Source organism: Thermobia domestica, chromosome 12 (genome assembly GCF_964235325.1).
Source record: "Thermobia domestica chromosome 12, izTheDome1.hap1.1, whole genome shotgun sequence".
In the NCBI taxonomy this organism is placed as follows: domain Eukaryota; kingdom Metazoa; phylum Arthropoda; class Insecta; order Zygentoma; family Lepismatidae; genus Thermobia; species Thermobia domestica.
The window spans coordinates 226,437,772-226,456,404 of record NC_137465.1 but is presented as its reverse complement, the minus strand read 5'-3'; the positions used below and the strand labels follow the sequence as shown (position 1 = coordinate 226,456,404).

General features: G+C 36.4%; 1 protein-coding gene across 4 annotated transcripts in view; it reads right to left on the bottom strand.

The window, feature by feature from the left end:
• Positions 1 to 18,633, bottom strand: part of LOC145667070 (ABC transporter G family member 23-like) — a 128,529-nt gene that overhangs the window by 48,616 nt on the left and 61,280 nt on the right. For all 4 annotated transcript variants that reach the window (XM_081734769.1, XM_081734770.1, XM_081734771.1 and 1 more), the window contains exons 8-10: positions 15,220 to 15,270; positions 6,968 to 7,050; positions 4,066 to 4,255 (exon numbers count right to left, since the gene is read on the bottom strand). In XM_081734769.1, coding sequence (XP_081590895.1) covers positions 4,066 to 4,255; positions 6,968 to 7,050; positions 15,220 to 15,270 — 324 coding nt within the window. The remainder of the gene's footprint in view (positions 1 to 4,065; positions 4,256 to 6,967; positions 7,051 to 15,219; positions 15,271 to 18,633) is intronic.

Sequence of the window (18,633 nt, the reverse complement as noted above, 5' to 3'; positions counted from 1 at the left end):
AATCAATTCTTTTGGATCGCTGCAAAGATAAAATCTTGATTACTATCTGTCACAAAATATGTAGTACGAATGACTATACCATAGTTACAATAACAGGAGAAAAATCTATAGTATTAATGTACAAAAGACACTTCTTTAGTGATTCTTACAATATGGTTCGATATGCCATCGTCAAAAAATGAAAACTCGACCAAAAAAAGAAACTATCGAGAAACCATGAATACCAACCTAATAAAGTTATCACCTAACATCTTTTAACCCAATAACGTATCAAAAGAAGCTAGTAGCGAGTCTTTACCCAGTATCAATATCATTCATATGTATAATTAACTAAGTAGTTCTATGACCTATGGAGCCGGAGATCTAATGTCTCATCCACAAAAGTTTTCCATTGACTTCTGTTCTTAGCCAACTGCATCCAGTTTCTACCTTGTATTCCTATTTCTCTTAGATCCACCTTAATATTGTCCTCACATCTGTACCTAGGTCTTCTGATGGACATTTTCCGAATGAATTTCAAGTCAAAACTTTGAAAGCGTTCATACTTTCTTCGATTCTGGCTAAATAATCTGCTCTCCTGAACCTTCTATTTTGCAACCGTACAGTACAAAGGCAGACATATGATTCTATATATTTTAAACTCTAAATTCTCCGACAAGATGAGCGAAGTCAAAAGATCTTGGACTGAACAATAACATAAATTCAATGCTTTTAGTCGAATTTTAATTTCTTGGTGAATATGATTTTGGTCTGTTAATATTGATCATAAATATTTCGAATTATCTATGTCGAAAGTATTAATTGATGTTTTAACGTATCCATATATTGCAATATTACGATCGCGATGAACTTACATGCATTTCCTTCTAGGCCCACGTTCCTACAAGCGTTTAATAAAACTTTTGCATTTATTTTAATTGTCCTTATACCATTCCCTATCAGACTTAGATCATCAGCATAAGCCATAACTTGGTGAGTTCCAGTGAGCTCTGGACCCTGGTTAATATCTTTGATTTCCTTATAGCGTATTCTAGAACAAAATTGCATAATAATGGAGATAATGCATCTTCTACTTTCAGACATCTTCTACTTGATGTGAAAACTCGTGGACAAATAATTTCCTACTCGGACATTTCCTTGGGATTCATTTAAAATATCTTGATTAAAATAACTAGCTTTTTCAGTATCCCCAAATCGTTAAGAATGTTGTGCAATATTTCCCTCTAACAGTCGTTTTTTTTAGTTCAATAAATAATTGATGTACGGTAATATTGTATTCTCATTTCTTTTTGAGTATTTGACGAATGGTAAATATCTGGTCGATGGTTGATCAATTTTGTTTAAATCTGCATTGATAATCTCCAATAATTTCATCTGCACATGGAGTGAATCGTGCTAACAGAATGTTTGAAAGAGTTTTACTGAATATTGAGAAAAGAAAGATGTATCGATATTCATTACAATCACTTTTGTCACTTTTCTTGTGAATTTAGACAATGATTGATTCTTTCCTCTCTTGTATCATTGTAGAAGAGAAGAGAAGTGTGTATCTCATTCCCCAACTTTTCCCCCTCAGCTAAAATCAACTCAACCGTAACTTGGCCTACAGCTGGATATTTGGGTTCCTTTCATTACTTTATAGGAATTTCTATTTCTGTTCGGTTAGGATCTGAAATATACGTGTATTACATGTATTAGATAATTATATTTTACGAATGAAATATTTTTCTGTAGACACTCTAAATTCTTTATGAAAACTTATTTCGTTAGCTAATCAAACTTATCATTTTTTCAAGATTCTATTTGATGATAAAAACATCGTTCCCTTATTATCTTATTTATATTTTTGACGAATGTAACGGTACAGAAAAGCAAGAAGACATAGTATGTCAATATATATTTTTTTTTAAATAACAATCTTTAAATATATCAATCCTTGTTTTTCATTTCTAAGAACGCCATGTACTGCAGTGAACAGAACATTAGTAAAACTATTTATATTAATTTGATAAATTTATTTCGTTAAAAATCATGTTTTAATTTGCAAAGGTTTTGTTTGTGTTATTTCTTACTAAAACTTTTCCGATATTTGACTGAAATGTTTGTTTACTAGAAATGTGTTCAACACTGAAAATTTTTATTTTCATTGTTAAAAAGGTTTGAGTTTTCTAGTCGATACCAATCTAAAGATATAAAGTTGTTCTATACACACGTGTTAAAATTACCAAATTATTTAAAGGAGATACTCCTACAAAGTCATATGACTTTTACATTTCGATTTCCCCAACATTGAGAAAATCACGCATCATTCTCAAGAGCCAAGGTACATATCAAAGACGGATCACTAAAATGTGCACAGTTGAATGGATGGAATTCAGATGGATTACCAAAATGTCCTATATAACATTTACCAAATATTATTTTTTGACAATTCTAAATTTAACAGATGGTGCAATACATTTTTTCAAAATCTGAGATAAATACACCCTGGTACCGTTGTTCTATTGAAGAGATAATACTTGTCTATAAGACCATATGACGTTGTAAAGCCTGATCTTGGAGGATAAATTACGGAATTTTTGACAAGTTTTCATCTATATAAAGAAATGAAACAGACCATTCAAATTACAATTACATACAATGGTCCTATACAACCCTATCAAATTTATATTCTTGGCAGTTATCGAAGATTAAGAGGTGTTTGTATGCACCCCTCTCGATAATCGAGAGAAGGACTAACGTACCCTACCAAAAGAAAGGGTTGTGTTAAGGTACACCTCTCAAAATTAATTTCGGCAACTAGGTGTCCCTGCCCTAGGCCAAAGAACTTTAATTTTTTGTTATAATGCGATCAAGGGATGTCAAGTTCTATTATATTTCGATCATTTTTTCGTTTTCATGATCAAATGTAAATGCCAATTTTCATCCAAGGGCGTTCATTTGTTTTAAAAAGTTCTTACATTTCTTTTTATGATATGTCCAAAATGCTTTGTTCGCATTCATACTTTGACGTTTTTGAAAAGGTGTGTACTGTTCTCATGCAAGCTCTGTCTAATCACTTCTCTCTATCTCTTATATATGAGGGGAAGTCAATAAATCTTCCTTTTTTTAAATATATACTAGCTGAACTTGCGCTCTCGACACAGCGCATCATTTACATATGATCATGAATCTTCTTGTCATTCCTCACAACATCTGTACATGTCTCTTTAGAGACACAAGTGAAAGACGCCTTGATAAAAATCGGCAAGAGGTACCATAAAGGGAAGATTTTTTTTAAAAAAAATATTTTTTCAATATTTCGCGCCGTTTGCAAGATTTGAGCCTACTTCCGGTTGGAGTTTCTAATTCAAGTATGACCAGTGTTTGCTTTCTTCTTCATACAGTATGTAATAAGCAAAAATATTACATACACAATCAATTATAATGTCAGTGATAAATGGTGTTCATTGGGCAAAACATTCCCAACAATAAAAAATCATGTGAGGTGGAAAAATGGTTATCCTTCGTTTCTCATTTGGCCATGAAACAAACGCCAGAGAGATATACAACTCCTGAGTATAATTATGTGGTATTGGAATCTATAACACGTAGGATGATGTTTTACTTTTTTAAAATTTCGACACTTCCAGTGTACCCATAGCAAAACGAAATAAAGAAATAATGGCCATGTTTTTTTAAATATTCAATTAGAACTGGACAATCTACACACAATTTAGAATCGATCAGTAAAAACGGAACGTTTCTAATACTTGTGGTTTCCGAGATCCCATTGTCGAAAAGATTGGAGACAAACATATAAACTTTTCTTTGGAGGCAAACATATAAACCTAGCATTTAAATAATATAGATTTTATTAGAAGTTAAAATACTGAGTTATTCTACTTATGGCAATTTGAATGCGGCATTTGAAAGATATGTAGGTAGCCAGATTCCTTCAAATAAAACTGTACAAATGTAAATAGACGTATTTTTAAAGAATCAGTGTTAAAATTAGAAAGAATGTAGAATCATACACTAATTACAAATCAGATATCTAAAATACAGAAAAAATAGGATAATTACCGTTTGATCATGAAAATCTTTAAAATAGTAGATAAGTCTACATGCAGAATAGGGCTCACCCTTCCCTTTACATCGTTCGTCCTTGTTGAGGTTTACAATCATAAAAGTAACGTATTTGGGCTCAGCTCCGACAGCGATACAAAACAGATAAACTTGAATAAATGGAGCCAGAAGCGCAAATAGTATAAATCTAGAGTGAAAAGAAAGAAATGGATATTTTCTAGAAACGTAATGACATTCATACAAATAACATTAGATGATCTTTGCTGTATTTATAAATTAATTAACGTACTTAAATTCCAAACAAGTTTTTTGCCCGTAACTGTGGACCAGGCACGTAGCCAAGGGGTGGGTCCGGACCTCCCCGTCTTCGAGACTAAAACCTGTGACAAACATCTTGGCATTTCAGCTAAATGAATAAAACGCAAGCTATGACGCGACGTTGCCGAGTAGCAAAGGGGTGTGGCTATAGTTAAGCAGATGAAGTACAGCGCGATCAGGTGGCAGGGGACTGGCCTCTCAATTGCTAGCAGCATTTAAAGGGAACTTGCAGCGCCGCCTTCAAATGCCAAGATGTTTGTCACGCCGTTTAGAAATGAAAAAAATAAGGAAGGATTAAACAAAAAGAAACGAGAAAAAGAAGAATCAGCGTTTAAAATAAAAAATTACAGCAAGCATTAGGTTACTCTTTCTTTTGAGGAGCTTTGTGTGGAGGAAACGGGGAAGGAGATCAAGTTAAAAATGGATATTATTGTAACGAGCATTCCGAATTCCATCTAGCTCCATGCTAATTCTATGGACTACAAATGACGATCGATAAACCGGTTCGATCGGATAGACTCTCAGGTAGAACTTAAGAAATGTCCCCCAATCACCAATAAAATATGAACCTGGCAACATAGATTCCAGTTACACGTGTTAAAGAAATTTTCAATTTCGCGGCATCACTAATCCATTTTCTAGGATGTGTTTACTGCCAAAGAGATCTCTTCCTATCCTTGACGGCATTAAAGGAAGATAAGAAAAAGAAGAAGAAAGTAAAATTTTCTTTTACTCGAGATTTCTTCATAGTTCATTAAAATACTTACTAACATATCCTCATTTTATTGTCCTAACAAACCAATATAGGTATGTTGCCAGTAAAATAGTTTAGGTGGATCGAGACCCTGGTAACCACAGTATTTCATGTCATCCCCCCCCCATAATTAAATCCTGGATGAACGAACCAATATATGTTGCCAGTAAAATAGTTCAGAATGATCGAGCACTTGGTGTGACACCCACAATATTTAGTCACGGATCCCCCTCCCTCTATTACGAAATCCTGGCTACGTGCCTGTGTGGACGATCGATTTCAGCAGTCCTTTTCAAGGCTCATTTGCGTCATGGAAGACCTCAAATTTGCTTTGTAAGCTACTGAAAGTGACGTGGAATATCCTTACTTTCTAGAATATTCTGGAGTTTTTCCAGATTCATGAAAAGTTTGCTTCTTTTCCTTTTTAAGGGAAAAATAAAGTAAGAAAAAATAAAATAAAGCTTATGAAAATGTATTGAAAAATTACAGCAAACAACCTGAAGTGCAATTGAATCAGTCATTGCGAAAAGGCCATTATGTCAATCCCCACCACATTTTCATTTTAGTGCACAGTTGAGACGTAGGCTACGCAAGAAACGCGCATCCCCTGCGAAAAGCCCAATTGTATGGTAACATTATGTTACATATTCTACACTATTGCATCAATACCATCGATGGCATTGTATGTACACATCAAGCTTGCAATCCAAAGTTTTTTTCTTTCTCCTCAACAATTTACTTTGGTGGATATATGACCTTTTCGAAATAACTGGTTCAATCGTTAGTAGATGCATTCTGGTCTTTTGTTACCTTGCTCGTTTAAAAAAAAAGTTGCGCTACGGAATAAGTAGCAATAAACCCCTAAGGTTGTGCGCTGCCCTCGAGTGACATCACTACGAACGTCTTCTACAATAAAATAGTGAACTATAGGATTTCCCCGAGATGTAGTTCCTATGTAGGAGACTCATAATCTCATTGGAACTCAAGTAGATAAATTAAAAAAAAAAAAAAAAAAAACATTGCTCCAATACATAATTACGTACAGCTAGAGGCAGAAATGTACGTATATTCACAGTTTGACTGATGAATTAAAACCTAACCAAAATATATATCAGATATAAACGTACTAGTCTCTAATTAAAACTAATTCATTCGAATGATTGAGATATTCAGAGCAGAGGCGCCCGAAGGGGGCCCAGAGCCCGGCCCCCTTTGCTCACGAAAATGTATACGTAATGAAGCAAACCACGTATATTAAATACCAAAAATATCAGACGTAATGTAGCAATGATAGAGATGCCCCCCCTAGAAAATTTTCTTAGGGCGCCCCCGATACAGAGTGATCACAAACTTCCGTTACCCTCTTTCGGTTGTCCACATATAGTAAATGCACGTTGCACAGCACCCTTAAGTTCGTCAACTGGCTCGTAACATGTGGCAGCAAACTTTTGTTTAATGAACCCCCATAAAGCATTGTCGCAAAATGACAGATCAGGACATAGGGATGGCCACTCTAAAATTGCAGGCAAATGGACAGAACCACGTCTCAGGAAATATATAGATTTATTTGCTTAGCGTTTCCGAAATTGACATATCTTTAACTTAAAACAAAATATATATGTTTATACAAAAACATTTTAAATTATCGCGGGACAGGGAAGCTTAATCAATAGGATGTTAAATAAATTTAATCCCTATATCCAGGTTCTATAGCATTACATTTATGGGAGAAAAGAGCGATTTAATATAAGTATCTAATAATAAGCATATATATGCTTAGAAAATTTCTGCTTACTGTAAAGTCTAAGTTATATTAGCAGAACTTACCCCGGATCTCGAAATTGTATATACACGTTCTTCATAATCAAAGCAAACATATGACTCACTGACAAACACCGTTTAAATCTTCCCTTTTGAAAGCAAGATGTGAAAGAAATAAGTAAAACTCAACATCTGTTGTAGCATTAGGATACACTAACTAACTTACTCATACTACATTGTTTACTCGTACCAACAAGTATCAGATAATATACAGAGTGTAAATATAAAAGGTTAAAGAAATATTAACATATATTAGGGGAGAGGAAGGGAATGGCGATCAGTTGGGAATGGCGATCAGCCCACTTTGCCCTCTTGCGTGACCCGAGAAGTCAAACTAGTCAAGGTTTCTTGTGCATTGTCCAGGAAGTTGTCAGAGAAGACTGAAGTCTACAGCGTGCTGAAACTTGTTTTTGTTGATTTTCTTATAAGGATCTTCATATTTCAACTCACGATACGTACAATTTTAAGTTGTAAGATCTTGAAGTTTTTAAGATTCATAAAAAGTTATATTTACGTCTAATGCACGACACATACTTATATTTCAAATAAACTACGTTTTACAGTATAACCAGCTCAATTTTCAAAATGGCGCAATGTTGGGAATGCCGATCAACGTGATCGGTTTACCATCATGGTGATCGCCATTCCTAACAAACATTTGGAATACTTCTCCAGCCAAAAATTACATACCTAGGCCTAAGATAGGTAATACGCCTACTTGAGTCAAACTTTGAAACTTTGGTATCGGTGTAACCTTTGTGGATCGTGGGTGCATGCTGACTGTACTGTTGTGGACATATCATGGATATATCTGTGACGTGTCTTTGAAAAAACATCAATAAAACATTCAGTTGACGTTTCTCAGTCTTTCGAGGGCGCAGTGTAGAAAAAAAATTTGAACTGCTTATGAAACTATGTGTGTTTATTAAGCTTGTACTGTGATCGTCATTACCACCATGTGATGGGAATGGCGACCAAAGTAGCAATTTGAGTTTTTTGCATAGTGTTCCCGAACTGAAAGAATGATCCTCTTTTTATTTTACACACTTATTGTAGGAGGATTAGAGTACGTATTTACAAATTTGTTTCAATATATTTTGCAAATAAAATTACGTAATAACCCATTTTTCTTAGGTGATCGCCATTGCCCACCTCTCCCCTAAATTTGTTTAAACGAAAGTGTCTTATATTTTCTTAAGTAGGAACAACTTTTATTAGTCAAATTGTTCTACAGGCTAACTTAATGTCCTTTTTGAAAGCAAATTTATCATTTATTTAAAATGTTTTCAGCATATGCCAAATACTTACACAATTAATTAAAATTCCTTTAACTTCATATTGGTATCAAGAGACGAAAATTCATTTCCTTTAAGTGATGACAGCATATTAGGAATATTTTATAATAGCTATGAGACTTTCCATGGTCTTTACTTTATTCCATTGTATACTGATGATCTTTTCACTAGGAATACTTACCTAATAGCGTATTGGTTCAACTTTCTAAACAGTCATAGTGTTCACATGACCATTAACAGATTCTCAAGATGTTAAATATCCTGCAGAATCAATCCAAGCCATGTCTGCTGTAGCAGTTTCTCCAATTTGTGCACATTTTGGGAGATGGGGTTGCACGTCGCACATCTCTCATGCATGCTCAATGGGCCTACAGTCTGGAGAGTTTGGAGGTCAGGGTAGTGTTGAGAACTCATTAGTATGCTCCTCCTATCAACCTATGGTGATTGTAGTCCAAAGACACGTTGCGTTATCCTGTTGGAATATGGTATTGTCATCAGGGAACTTGGCCTAGAGATAGGGTATTCATAATCAGCTAACAGGCTGTGATGCCTTTCGTCATTCAAAGTTTGGTGAATGATGACTAATGGCTCTAAGGAATACCAGAAGATTGCTCTCCTAGTGATTGTAGTCCAATGACACGTTGCATTATCCTGCTGGAATATGGTATTGTTATCAGGGAACTTGGCCTAGAGATACGGGTATACATAATCAGCTAACAGGCTGTGATGCCTTTCGTCATTCAAAGTTTGGTGAATGATGACTAATGGCTCTAAGGAATACCAGAAGATTGCTCTCCTAGTGATTGTAGTCCAATGACACGTTGCATTATCCTGCTGGAATATGGTATTGTTATCAGGGAACTTGGCCTAGAGATACGGGTATACATAATCAGCTAACAGGCTGTGATGCCCTTCGTCATTCAAAGTTTGGTGAATGATGACTAATGGCTCTAAGGAACACCAGAAGATTGCTCTCCTAGTGATTGTAGTCCAATGACACGTTGCATTATCCTGCTGGAATATGGTATTGTCAACAGGGAACTTGGCCTAGAGATACGGGTATACATAATCAGCTAACAGCCTGTGATGCCTTTCGTCATTCAAAGTTTGGTGAATGATGACTAATGGCTCTAAGGAACACCAGAAGATTGCTCTCCTAGTGATTGTAGTCCAATGACACGTTGCATTATCCTGCTGGAATATGGTATTGTTATCAGGGAACTTGGCCTAGAGATACGGGTATACATAATCAGCTAACAGGCTGTGATGCCCTTCGTCATTCAAAGTTTGGTGAATGATGACTAATGGCTCTAAGGAACACCAGAAGATTGCTCTCCTAGTGATTGTAGTCCAATGACACGTTGCATTATCCTGCTGGAATATGGTATTGTCAACAGGGAACTTGGCCTAGAGATACGGGTATACATAATCAGCTAACAGCCTGTGATGCCTTTCGTCATTCAAAGTTTGGTGAATGATGACTAATGGCTCTAAGGAACACCAGAAGATTGCTCTCCTAGTGATTGTAGTCCAATGACACGTTGCATTATCCTGCTGGAATATGGTATTGTTATCAGGGAACTTGGCCTAGAGATACGGGTATACATAATCAGCTAACAGGCTGTGATGCCTTTCGTCATTCAAAGTTTGGTGAATGATGACTAATGGCTCTAAGGAACACCAGAAGATTGCTCTCCTAGTGATTGTAGTCCAATAATACGTTGCATTATCCTGCTGGAATATGGTATTGTTATCAGGGAACTTGGCCTAGAGATACGGGTATACATAATCAGCTAACAGGCTGTGATGCCTTTCGTCATTCAAAGTTTGGTGAATGATGACTAATGGCTCTAAGGAATACCAGAAGATTGCTCTCCTAGTGATTGTAGTCCAATGACACGTTGCATTATCCTGCTGGAATATGGTATTGTTAACAGGGAACTTGGCCTAGAGATACGGGTATACATAATCAGCTAACAGGCTGTGATGCCTTTCGTCATTCAAAGTTTGGTGAATGATGACTAATGGCTCTAAGGAATACCAGAAGATTGCTCTCCTAGTGATTGTAGTCCAATGACACGTTGCATTATCCTGCTGGAATATGGTATTGTTATCAGGGAACTTGGCCTAGAGATACGGGTATACATAATCAGCTAACAGGCTGTGATGCCTTTCGTCATTCAAAGTTTGGTGAATGATGACTAATGGCTCTAAGGATTACCAGAAGATTGCTCTCCTAGTGATTGTAGTCCAATGACACGTTGCATTATCCTGCTGGAATATAGTATTGTTATGGGAACTTGGCCTAGAGATACGGGTATACATAATCAGCTAACAGGCTGTGATGCCTTTCGTCATTCAAAGTTTGGTGAATGATGACTAATGGCTCTAAGGAATACCAGAAGATTGCTCTCCTAGTGATTGTAGTCCAATGACACGTTGCATTATCCTGCTGGAATATGGTATTGTTATGGGAACTTGGTCTAGAGATACGGGTATACATAATCAGCTAACAGGCTGTGATGCCTTTCGTCATTCAAAGTTTGGTGAATGATGACTAATGGCTGTAAGGAATACCAGAAGATTGCTCTCCTAGTGATTGTAGTCCAATGACACGTTGCATTATCCTGCTGGAATATGGTATTGTTATCAGGGAACTTGGCCTAGAGATACGGGTATACATAATCAGCTAACAGGCTGTGATGCCTTTCGTCATTCAAAGTTTGGTGAATGATGACTAATAGCTCTAAGGAATACCAGAAGATTGCTTTCCTAGACAGTGACAGCACCGCCGCCGATCTGTTGATCTCCTATGGTGCAACGCAAAGACATGGCCTCAAACTATTTCCGCCAGATTCGAACTCGCCTATCGACATAGATCAGTAAATAAAGGAATTCATTACGCCATCCAAACTTCTTCCGTTGATCTATAGTCGCCCATGCCAAGCTTAATAGTCAATGACACTGTGTTATCATAGGTAATCGAGTTGGTCTACAACTACGATACTCCAACCGATCCAAGGTACGTCGTGTGGTCATCGTTGGTATTGGTCGCATTCACCAACAGTTGTACTGGCGGTCAAATGCAGACATGTTCACATTCACGAGGGTGGCCCTCTCGAGGGCATCGTTACCCTCAAATTCCCTCGCCCACAATGACGTGAGGGCGAGGGTGCGCGAGGACAAGTTTCAACAGCGATAGTGAGGGTGCACGAGGGTGAGGAGAAATTCCCAACACGAGAGCGAAGACGAGCGAGGGCGATGAATAACTACCTTCGCGAGGGCGAGGACCAAATGTCACTGCGAGGGCGAGGGCCAACTGTCACTGCGAGGGCGAGGGTGCGACAGGGCGAGGAGAAATTCCCAACACGAGGACGAGGGTGCGTGAGGGCGATGTACAACTCCCTTCGCGAGGTTGAGGGTGAACGAGGGCGAGGACAAGTCTTCAACACGAGGGTGAGTGCGAGCAAGAGCGATGGACAACTCCGTTTTCGATGGCGAGGGTGAACGAGGGATAGGACCAACTGTCACTGCGAGGGCGAGAGTGCGCGAAGGTGAGGGTCAACTTCCACTGCGATGGCGAGGGTGCGCGAAGGTGAGGAACAATTTTCTTCGCGAGAACGAGGGCACGCGACGGAGGAGGATAAGCTTCCTTAACAACATCTATTTTAAATTTGGTGTTTGACCATTTTTGGAGGAATATAATATTTAAAATAAGATCTACCATGCCCCCTAGATAAAAAGTTGATGTAATAGCAAGATTATAGATTGGTCATATTCTTCCTTTTATTTAATTGCAGTAGGCAATTTCTCTTGTGTACTTCCACATAAGTGTTAAAAATACGAGTAATAATGCAAATGAATATAATATTTGCATGTTTCTCATGAATGTTTCCAGATAGAAATAGCGCTACTTTTAGAAGCGAGTATGCCTCATTGTTGCCCTGCCTATGGTAGAGACCTTTTAGATAAAAAGTGTCTACACTGTCATGTTTAAAGAGTCAGATGGAAAAAGACTTGACGGAATGACTTTTGTTCATAGATAGCCAATTTACACTGGGCTCGCGCTCACTTCTCTCAACTGGGTTCGCTCGGGCTCATTTCTTTCAAGTGGGCTCGCGCTCGGGCTCAGTTCTCTCAGTTTGGCTCGCGCTCATTTATTTCATTAAGGCTCGCGCTTAATTATTAAATGAATAGTTTGTATTAAATTTCTGGAAACAAGCAATATGTTCTGAGGTTGATTGAGTACTAGTTTATTTCTTTACGTTTCCAACTTCTGTTATAAAAATAGATATTAAGTGGTATGATACGTCCATGAACACCCGGAGGGTATAGCCTTGGTGTGATTTATTTGTTTTTTTTATCTTTACCCACCCAAAACCAAGTTCTATATGCTCAAAGACACACACACACACACACACACACACACACACACACACATATATATATATATATATATATATATATATATATATATATATATATATATATATATATATGTGTGTGTGTGTGTGTGTGTGTGTGTGTGTCTTAGGGCAATATAGTACGAGGATCATTCAATAAGTAAAGAGACAAAGTCTATATTTTTAACACTAATCAATTTTTTTTGTTTGTTTGTTTTTTTGTTCAACCTTGGGATATGCTCTGATCTGCTGTTTCGTAATTTTATGTCAACACAACTTCAAAAATATCAATTCATCATGGCAAGTCCTCTAGAAGATTGCACCTTAGAAGAACAGCCCTCAGTCATTAGGTTTTTAGTCGCTGAAGGTGTAAAACCAAGTGAAATTTTTTCTCGAATGTTGAGACAGCACTGTAACAGTTGTATGAACCGTGCGAATGTGTACAAGTGGGTTGATCGGTTTAAAAGTGGCCGAAAAAGTGTAGGCATACTGTCCAGCTGACCCGAGATAAGCTTCAAGAATTGGGTTGGGAGGTCTTACCTCATCCTGCCTACAGCCCAGACCTCGCCCCATCTGATTTTTACCTGTTTGGACCACTCAAAGACGCCCTACGTGGAAAAAGATTTGCTAACAATGAGGAAGTTAAGGCAGCGGTGCAAAGGTGGCTTCGGGGTAAATCGAAAGATTTGTTCGCCAAGGGAATAAGGAAGCTGCAAGAAAGATGAGACAAATGCATAACTGTAAAGGGTGATTATATTGAAAAATAGCCTTAGTTTTGAAATATTGAAATAAATCTTTATTGAGCTATAGCAATTTGTCTCTTTACTTATTGAATGCCCCTCGTATATGTAATATATGTGCAGGTTAGTTGGGAACCTGGCGTCCAGCAATAGTGTTCTCAATTGGGCTCTACACCCTCTAAGTCCATTAAATTACCTTTCCCCCCCTCACTTTGAAGCAAGAAAGCTTTAAACATTTAACTATATGACTTCCCTCAAGAGCAGCCTCTACTTTTAATTATGTGTTTGAAGACATATTGTCCTGCTAAAATATATTAAATACGATAATTTCTTAATTAGATTTTTTGCAGTAGTAATAAAGTTCGGTCGAACACATGTTCTTATCTTTTTTATTATTATTATTAGACAATAGACAATATTAACTACTTACTCAACAACCAATACACATTTCTTGGAAATTTTGAATCTCGTAAGTAACACTAGTTCACTCAAGTCTTAGGACTCAATCACTATTTTAGTGGTAAATGATCCGTACTTAAAATCTATAAATTGATAAAAAGTAATTGTACGATCAGAATGAAGAGCATTTATGAGCCTTTAAAGATACTCAAATCACAATATATTCCAATAATAAATATGGTTTCAATGTTGTTAGATACACCCTTCTTACAACTCTCGTGACGCAGAAGGATTCTGAGAACTTCTAAATAAAGCAACACATTTTGGACGTAAATTTACAGAACGAGACGAGAAGTGAGTCGTCGAGACTCGAGTTTCCGAGAATTGAGACGAGACGAGACTTCTATAAAATTTACGAGACGAGATGATAAACGTTATTTCTCATCTCGTCTCGTCTCGTCTCATGGGCATCAGTAGTTTGCACCGAAAGATGTAAAAGGAAGAAAAATAAACACACTGCCGAACAAGACTGAACTTATTTAATGTAAAAACACATTTACACCTGACGTTTCGATCTTCTAGCCAAAATCCTCATAAGACGTACACTTGTTTTGGTAAGACTATTTCACCAGAAACAATTTCTGAGCTTTTATTTTCCGATGAGCTGGCAGAAATGATAGCAAGAAAAACAAATAGATATGCTGAACAGTGTATTCAATCCAAGACTATACTGGGGCGAATGAAGCTGAGAAGTAAGGATCATAAATGGGTTGAAACAAATTCTGGTGAAATAAAACTGCTCATGGCGCTCCTAATATTGCAGGGTATTATTCTAAAACCAACTTCAGCATTTTTTTTTTTGCAAGAAGAAAATACTAAATGAAAGTACTTGGCAAATTGACATATAATTATTTGTTTTTGATAGTGGTTATAACTATGATGATAGTTATAACTGTGCAATGTTAATTGATTCACGTAGATTATGTTAGAATGATATGTAGTTAAAATTTAGTAGTAGTATTTTCTTTAAAGATTTTGAAAAGCAAACTCATCAAATAAATTTTCTCTCTAAAACTAAGCATTAAAAAATCCCCAACAGGCAGTTGACTTCAGTTGCCAAATTACTCGCTTAAGAGGTTAATACTTAAGAATATATGAGATAAAATTATTAAAGAAACAAATATAACAAAATATTAAGTTTTAACAAGGTTGAAATAAGTTTTTTATTTATTTTGAGAGAGCCAGTAGTGTGTATGTATATATATATATTCTCACGACCGTTCAATACATATTTCAAAATAAGTTCTAAACCTTATTCTTATTCTATCTTATTCTTAAGGTCAAGGCTGGATTTTGTATTATTTAAAACTTTAATTATTGTTCTAGAAATCATTAAATACATTATAACACACAATACTTACAGATTTTTTAATTCTACTTTTTGGTTTAGGTGCAGGAGTTTCTTCAGGCCTCTGTAACAAATAAATTATTTATGTTGGTACACAAAGGTAATTCAATTTTTCTTAATATATTTTTAAATGAAATATACTGTATAGTGAGAAACAATTATCGGGCTTAATTAAGTTGAATTATCAAATACAAAACTATATAATACATTTTATAATGAACATTGATTTAATTGAACTTTATGCAATAAGCTAAAGACAGAAATGAGTGATTAAGTTTGTAGTCCATTCGGATTTCGAATTTCTACAATCAATCACTCAAGCTCCGCTCTGTTACAATTACCGATGGATCGAACCTTTATGATATAAAATGGTAAAGTATTTGAAATGAAATGAAATATTTCAGTTGAACGTTCCATAATTATGCTTTTTATGCTAAGGGAGACGATGATTAAAACAAGTGAATGATGATGGAAGAATTGGTAGAATGACAGCGTGGAAGGAAACAGGATTACCCCCGAGAAAATCCACTGACAAGATGTTGTCTACCACAAACTTCCTTGGCCGGGCATCGAACCACGGACCCCACGCACCAGAGGTAAACGCTTTACCACTGAGTCACCGTGCCCCGTAGGTAAAGTGTTTGTCATGCGCCGTATTGTGATGAATTTCAATTTAATTATCATATATAAATATTTTCTTGTTCAATTACAGACAGTTTTCACTCTAACATAAAATGAAATTTGAAAGTCTCATATCAAGGTCAAGTAGGTCAGCGCAAAGAAAATAAATAAATAAATAAATAAATAAACAGTGTATAATTCGACTGTGACTCGAAAGCCAAGTAGTAAGTCCTATTGCTATTATTACCAATTACAAATATCAATGTCAACAAGTCCCTGAAGTTCTTTTTTCACTTACAAGGAGAAGGCAGACTTTGGTAAGTGAACTTCGGGGCCATTTTTTTGCGAGGTGGTAGTGCACATTTAAAGAGATAATATTACAAACTGGGAGAGCGCAATGGCCAAAAATAACGGAGAAAAACCGTCTTAAAGTTTTCTACTCGGGCACTCTCAGAGCTCGGAGGGGCAGTGCCCCCAAAAACATGTTTGGAAGAAACACTGATCACTAGCGATTTTTAACTGTGCCCTTCCATATTTTCCAGCGCGTGTCTACAAAAATCAGTGTTACATCTGACTAAATAACTAAAAAAAAAATATTCATTGTTCCAATTTGAATCAATCATTGTTCCAATTCACAAGAAAGGCGACAAAACTGACTGTAATAATTATAGAGCCATTTCTCTTCTGACAACATCCTATAAAATCCGTTCAAATATTCTATTAGCAAGATTGATCCCATACGCAGATGAAATTATTGGAGATTATCAGTGCGGATTTAGACGAAATCGATCAACTATCGACCAAATATTTACCATTCGCCAAATACACGGAAAAAGTGGGAATACAATACCCCGGTACATATATTATTTATTGATTTTAGAAAGGCGTACGACTCGGTTAGGAGAAAAACATTATACAACGTTCTTACAGAACTTGGAATACCGAGAAAGCTAATTAGATTAATTAAGATATATTTAAATGAATCCCAAAGTAAAGTCCAGGTAGGAAAATTTTCGTCCACGAGCTTTCACGTTGAAAATGGCCTGAAACAAGGAGATGCGTTGTCGCCATTATTATTTAGCTTTGTGCTGGAATACGCTATAAGGAAAATCAAAGATAGCAACTAGAGCCGGAGTTGAACGGTATTCACCAGGTTATGGTATATGCTGATGATGTAAATTTAATAGGGGATGATAGGAGAACAATAGAAAGAAATGCAGGGATCATACTAAACGCTTCCAGGGACATGGGTTTAGAAGTAAATGCAGAAAAACTAAATACATGGAAGTGCGTCGGGACCGTAATACGGCAAATTGTGGAGGCCTTAAAATATTAAATAATACTTTTGATAAAGTAGATACTTTCAAATATTTAGGATCAATATTAACAGACGAAAATCATATTCACGAAGAAATTAAATGTCGACTAAAAGCAGGGAATTCGTGTTACTATTCGGTTCAAAATCTCTTGTCGTCGCGAATTCTGTCGAGGAATTTGAAGCTTAAGTGCTTTCAAAATCTTGACTGAAAGACCAATCGGAAAACGACCATTAGGAAGACTTAGGCGCAGATGGGAGGACAATATTAAGATGGATCTTGCAGAGATAGGAATACAAAGTAGAAACTGGATCCAATTGGCTAAGGATAGAAGTCAGTGGAGAGCTTTTGTGAACGCGGCATTGAACCTCCGGGATCCATAGGCCATAGAGTTAGTTAGTTCAAACTGTCTCGTGTTGGAAAGTGAAGTTAAAGTAATGTTTCGTCTCAGAAAAAAGTGCCATTTTGTAAAAAAAACGTTCCTAATTCAACATAAGGTCATATTTTTCAAATGACCCTACGTCAGGTTATTACACACTTCAAATCTACATGTCAAACTCAAGATTATAACATTAATTTATTATTGAGTGTTACAAACTGAGGAAGCAACACTATCAAAAATATTAAGATTGAAGGCCATTAGTATAGTAATAACGCAAATGAAACGGAAGGGACAATACACATCCGAAGTATTTTAGTCTCTACTACAGAGATGGGTCAAGTGAGTCAAGTGAGTCAAGATTTGTGTGGGTCAGTTGGTCGCGGATCAATAGGACGTGACACACTGCGACCCACCGACCCATCATGACCTACTTTGACCCACCGATCCACTACCCTCAGTGCTTCTTCTTGGTGAATTTCTCTACGTTTTACTTTCAAGATTTTCATTTTTCTTTCTTGCTTCATTTGTTTCTATTTAGTTACCTCAGATGAGTAAATCTAACTGTAAGTGGAAAAAGAACTTAAGATACTTTTGGATATTGATATTTGTAATTGTAATAATACCAATTGAACTTACTACATGGCTTTCGAGACACCATCGAATTTCACAGTTTTTCCCCTTTACTTTGACCTATTTTATCCTAATTTGGGCCAATGTTTTCTACTGAAAATTATCTGTAATTCAACAAGGAAATAATTATATATGACAATTGAAATTCATAGTAATATGGTTCATGACAAACACTTTACTATTTTATGTCGTAAAGGTTAGATCCACCGGTATTGTAACAGAGCAGTGTTTGAGCGATAGACCGTAGAAATTCAAACTCCGATTAGTGATAATTTCACAGTCTTGTTTTTTTAGAAGTGTCAACTCTTTAGTCAGTGGAGAGGAGGGCTTGAATCATGAGTCAGAGTTAATTATGATGGGTTTTGGTGGATGGTGGGTCAAAGTGGGTCATGGGTCAAGTTTCAAATCTACTATTATATTACAATCGTAATATGACGGATTTCAAATGAACAGGAATGAAGTTACATGGAATTAAAAA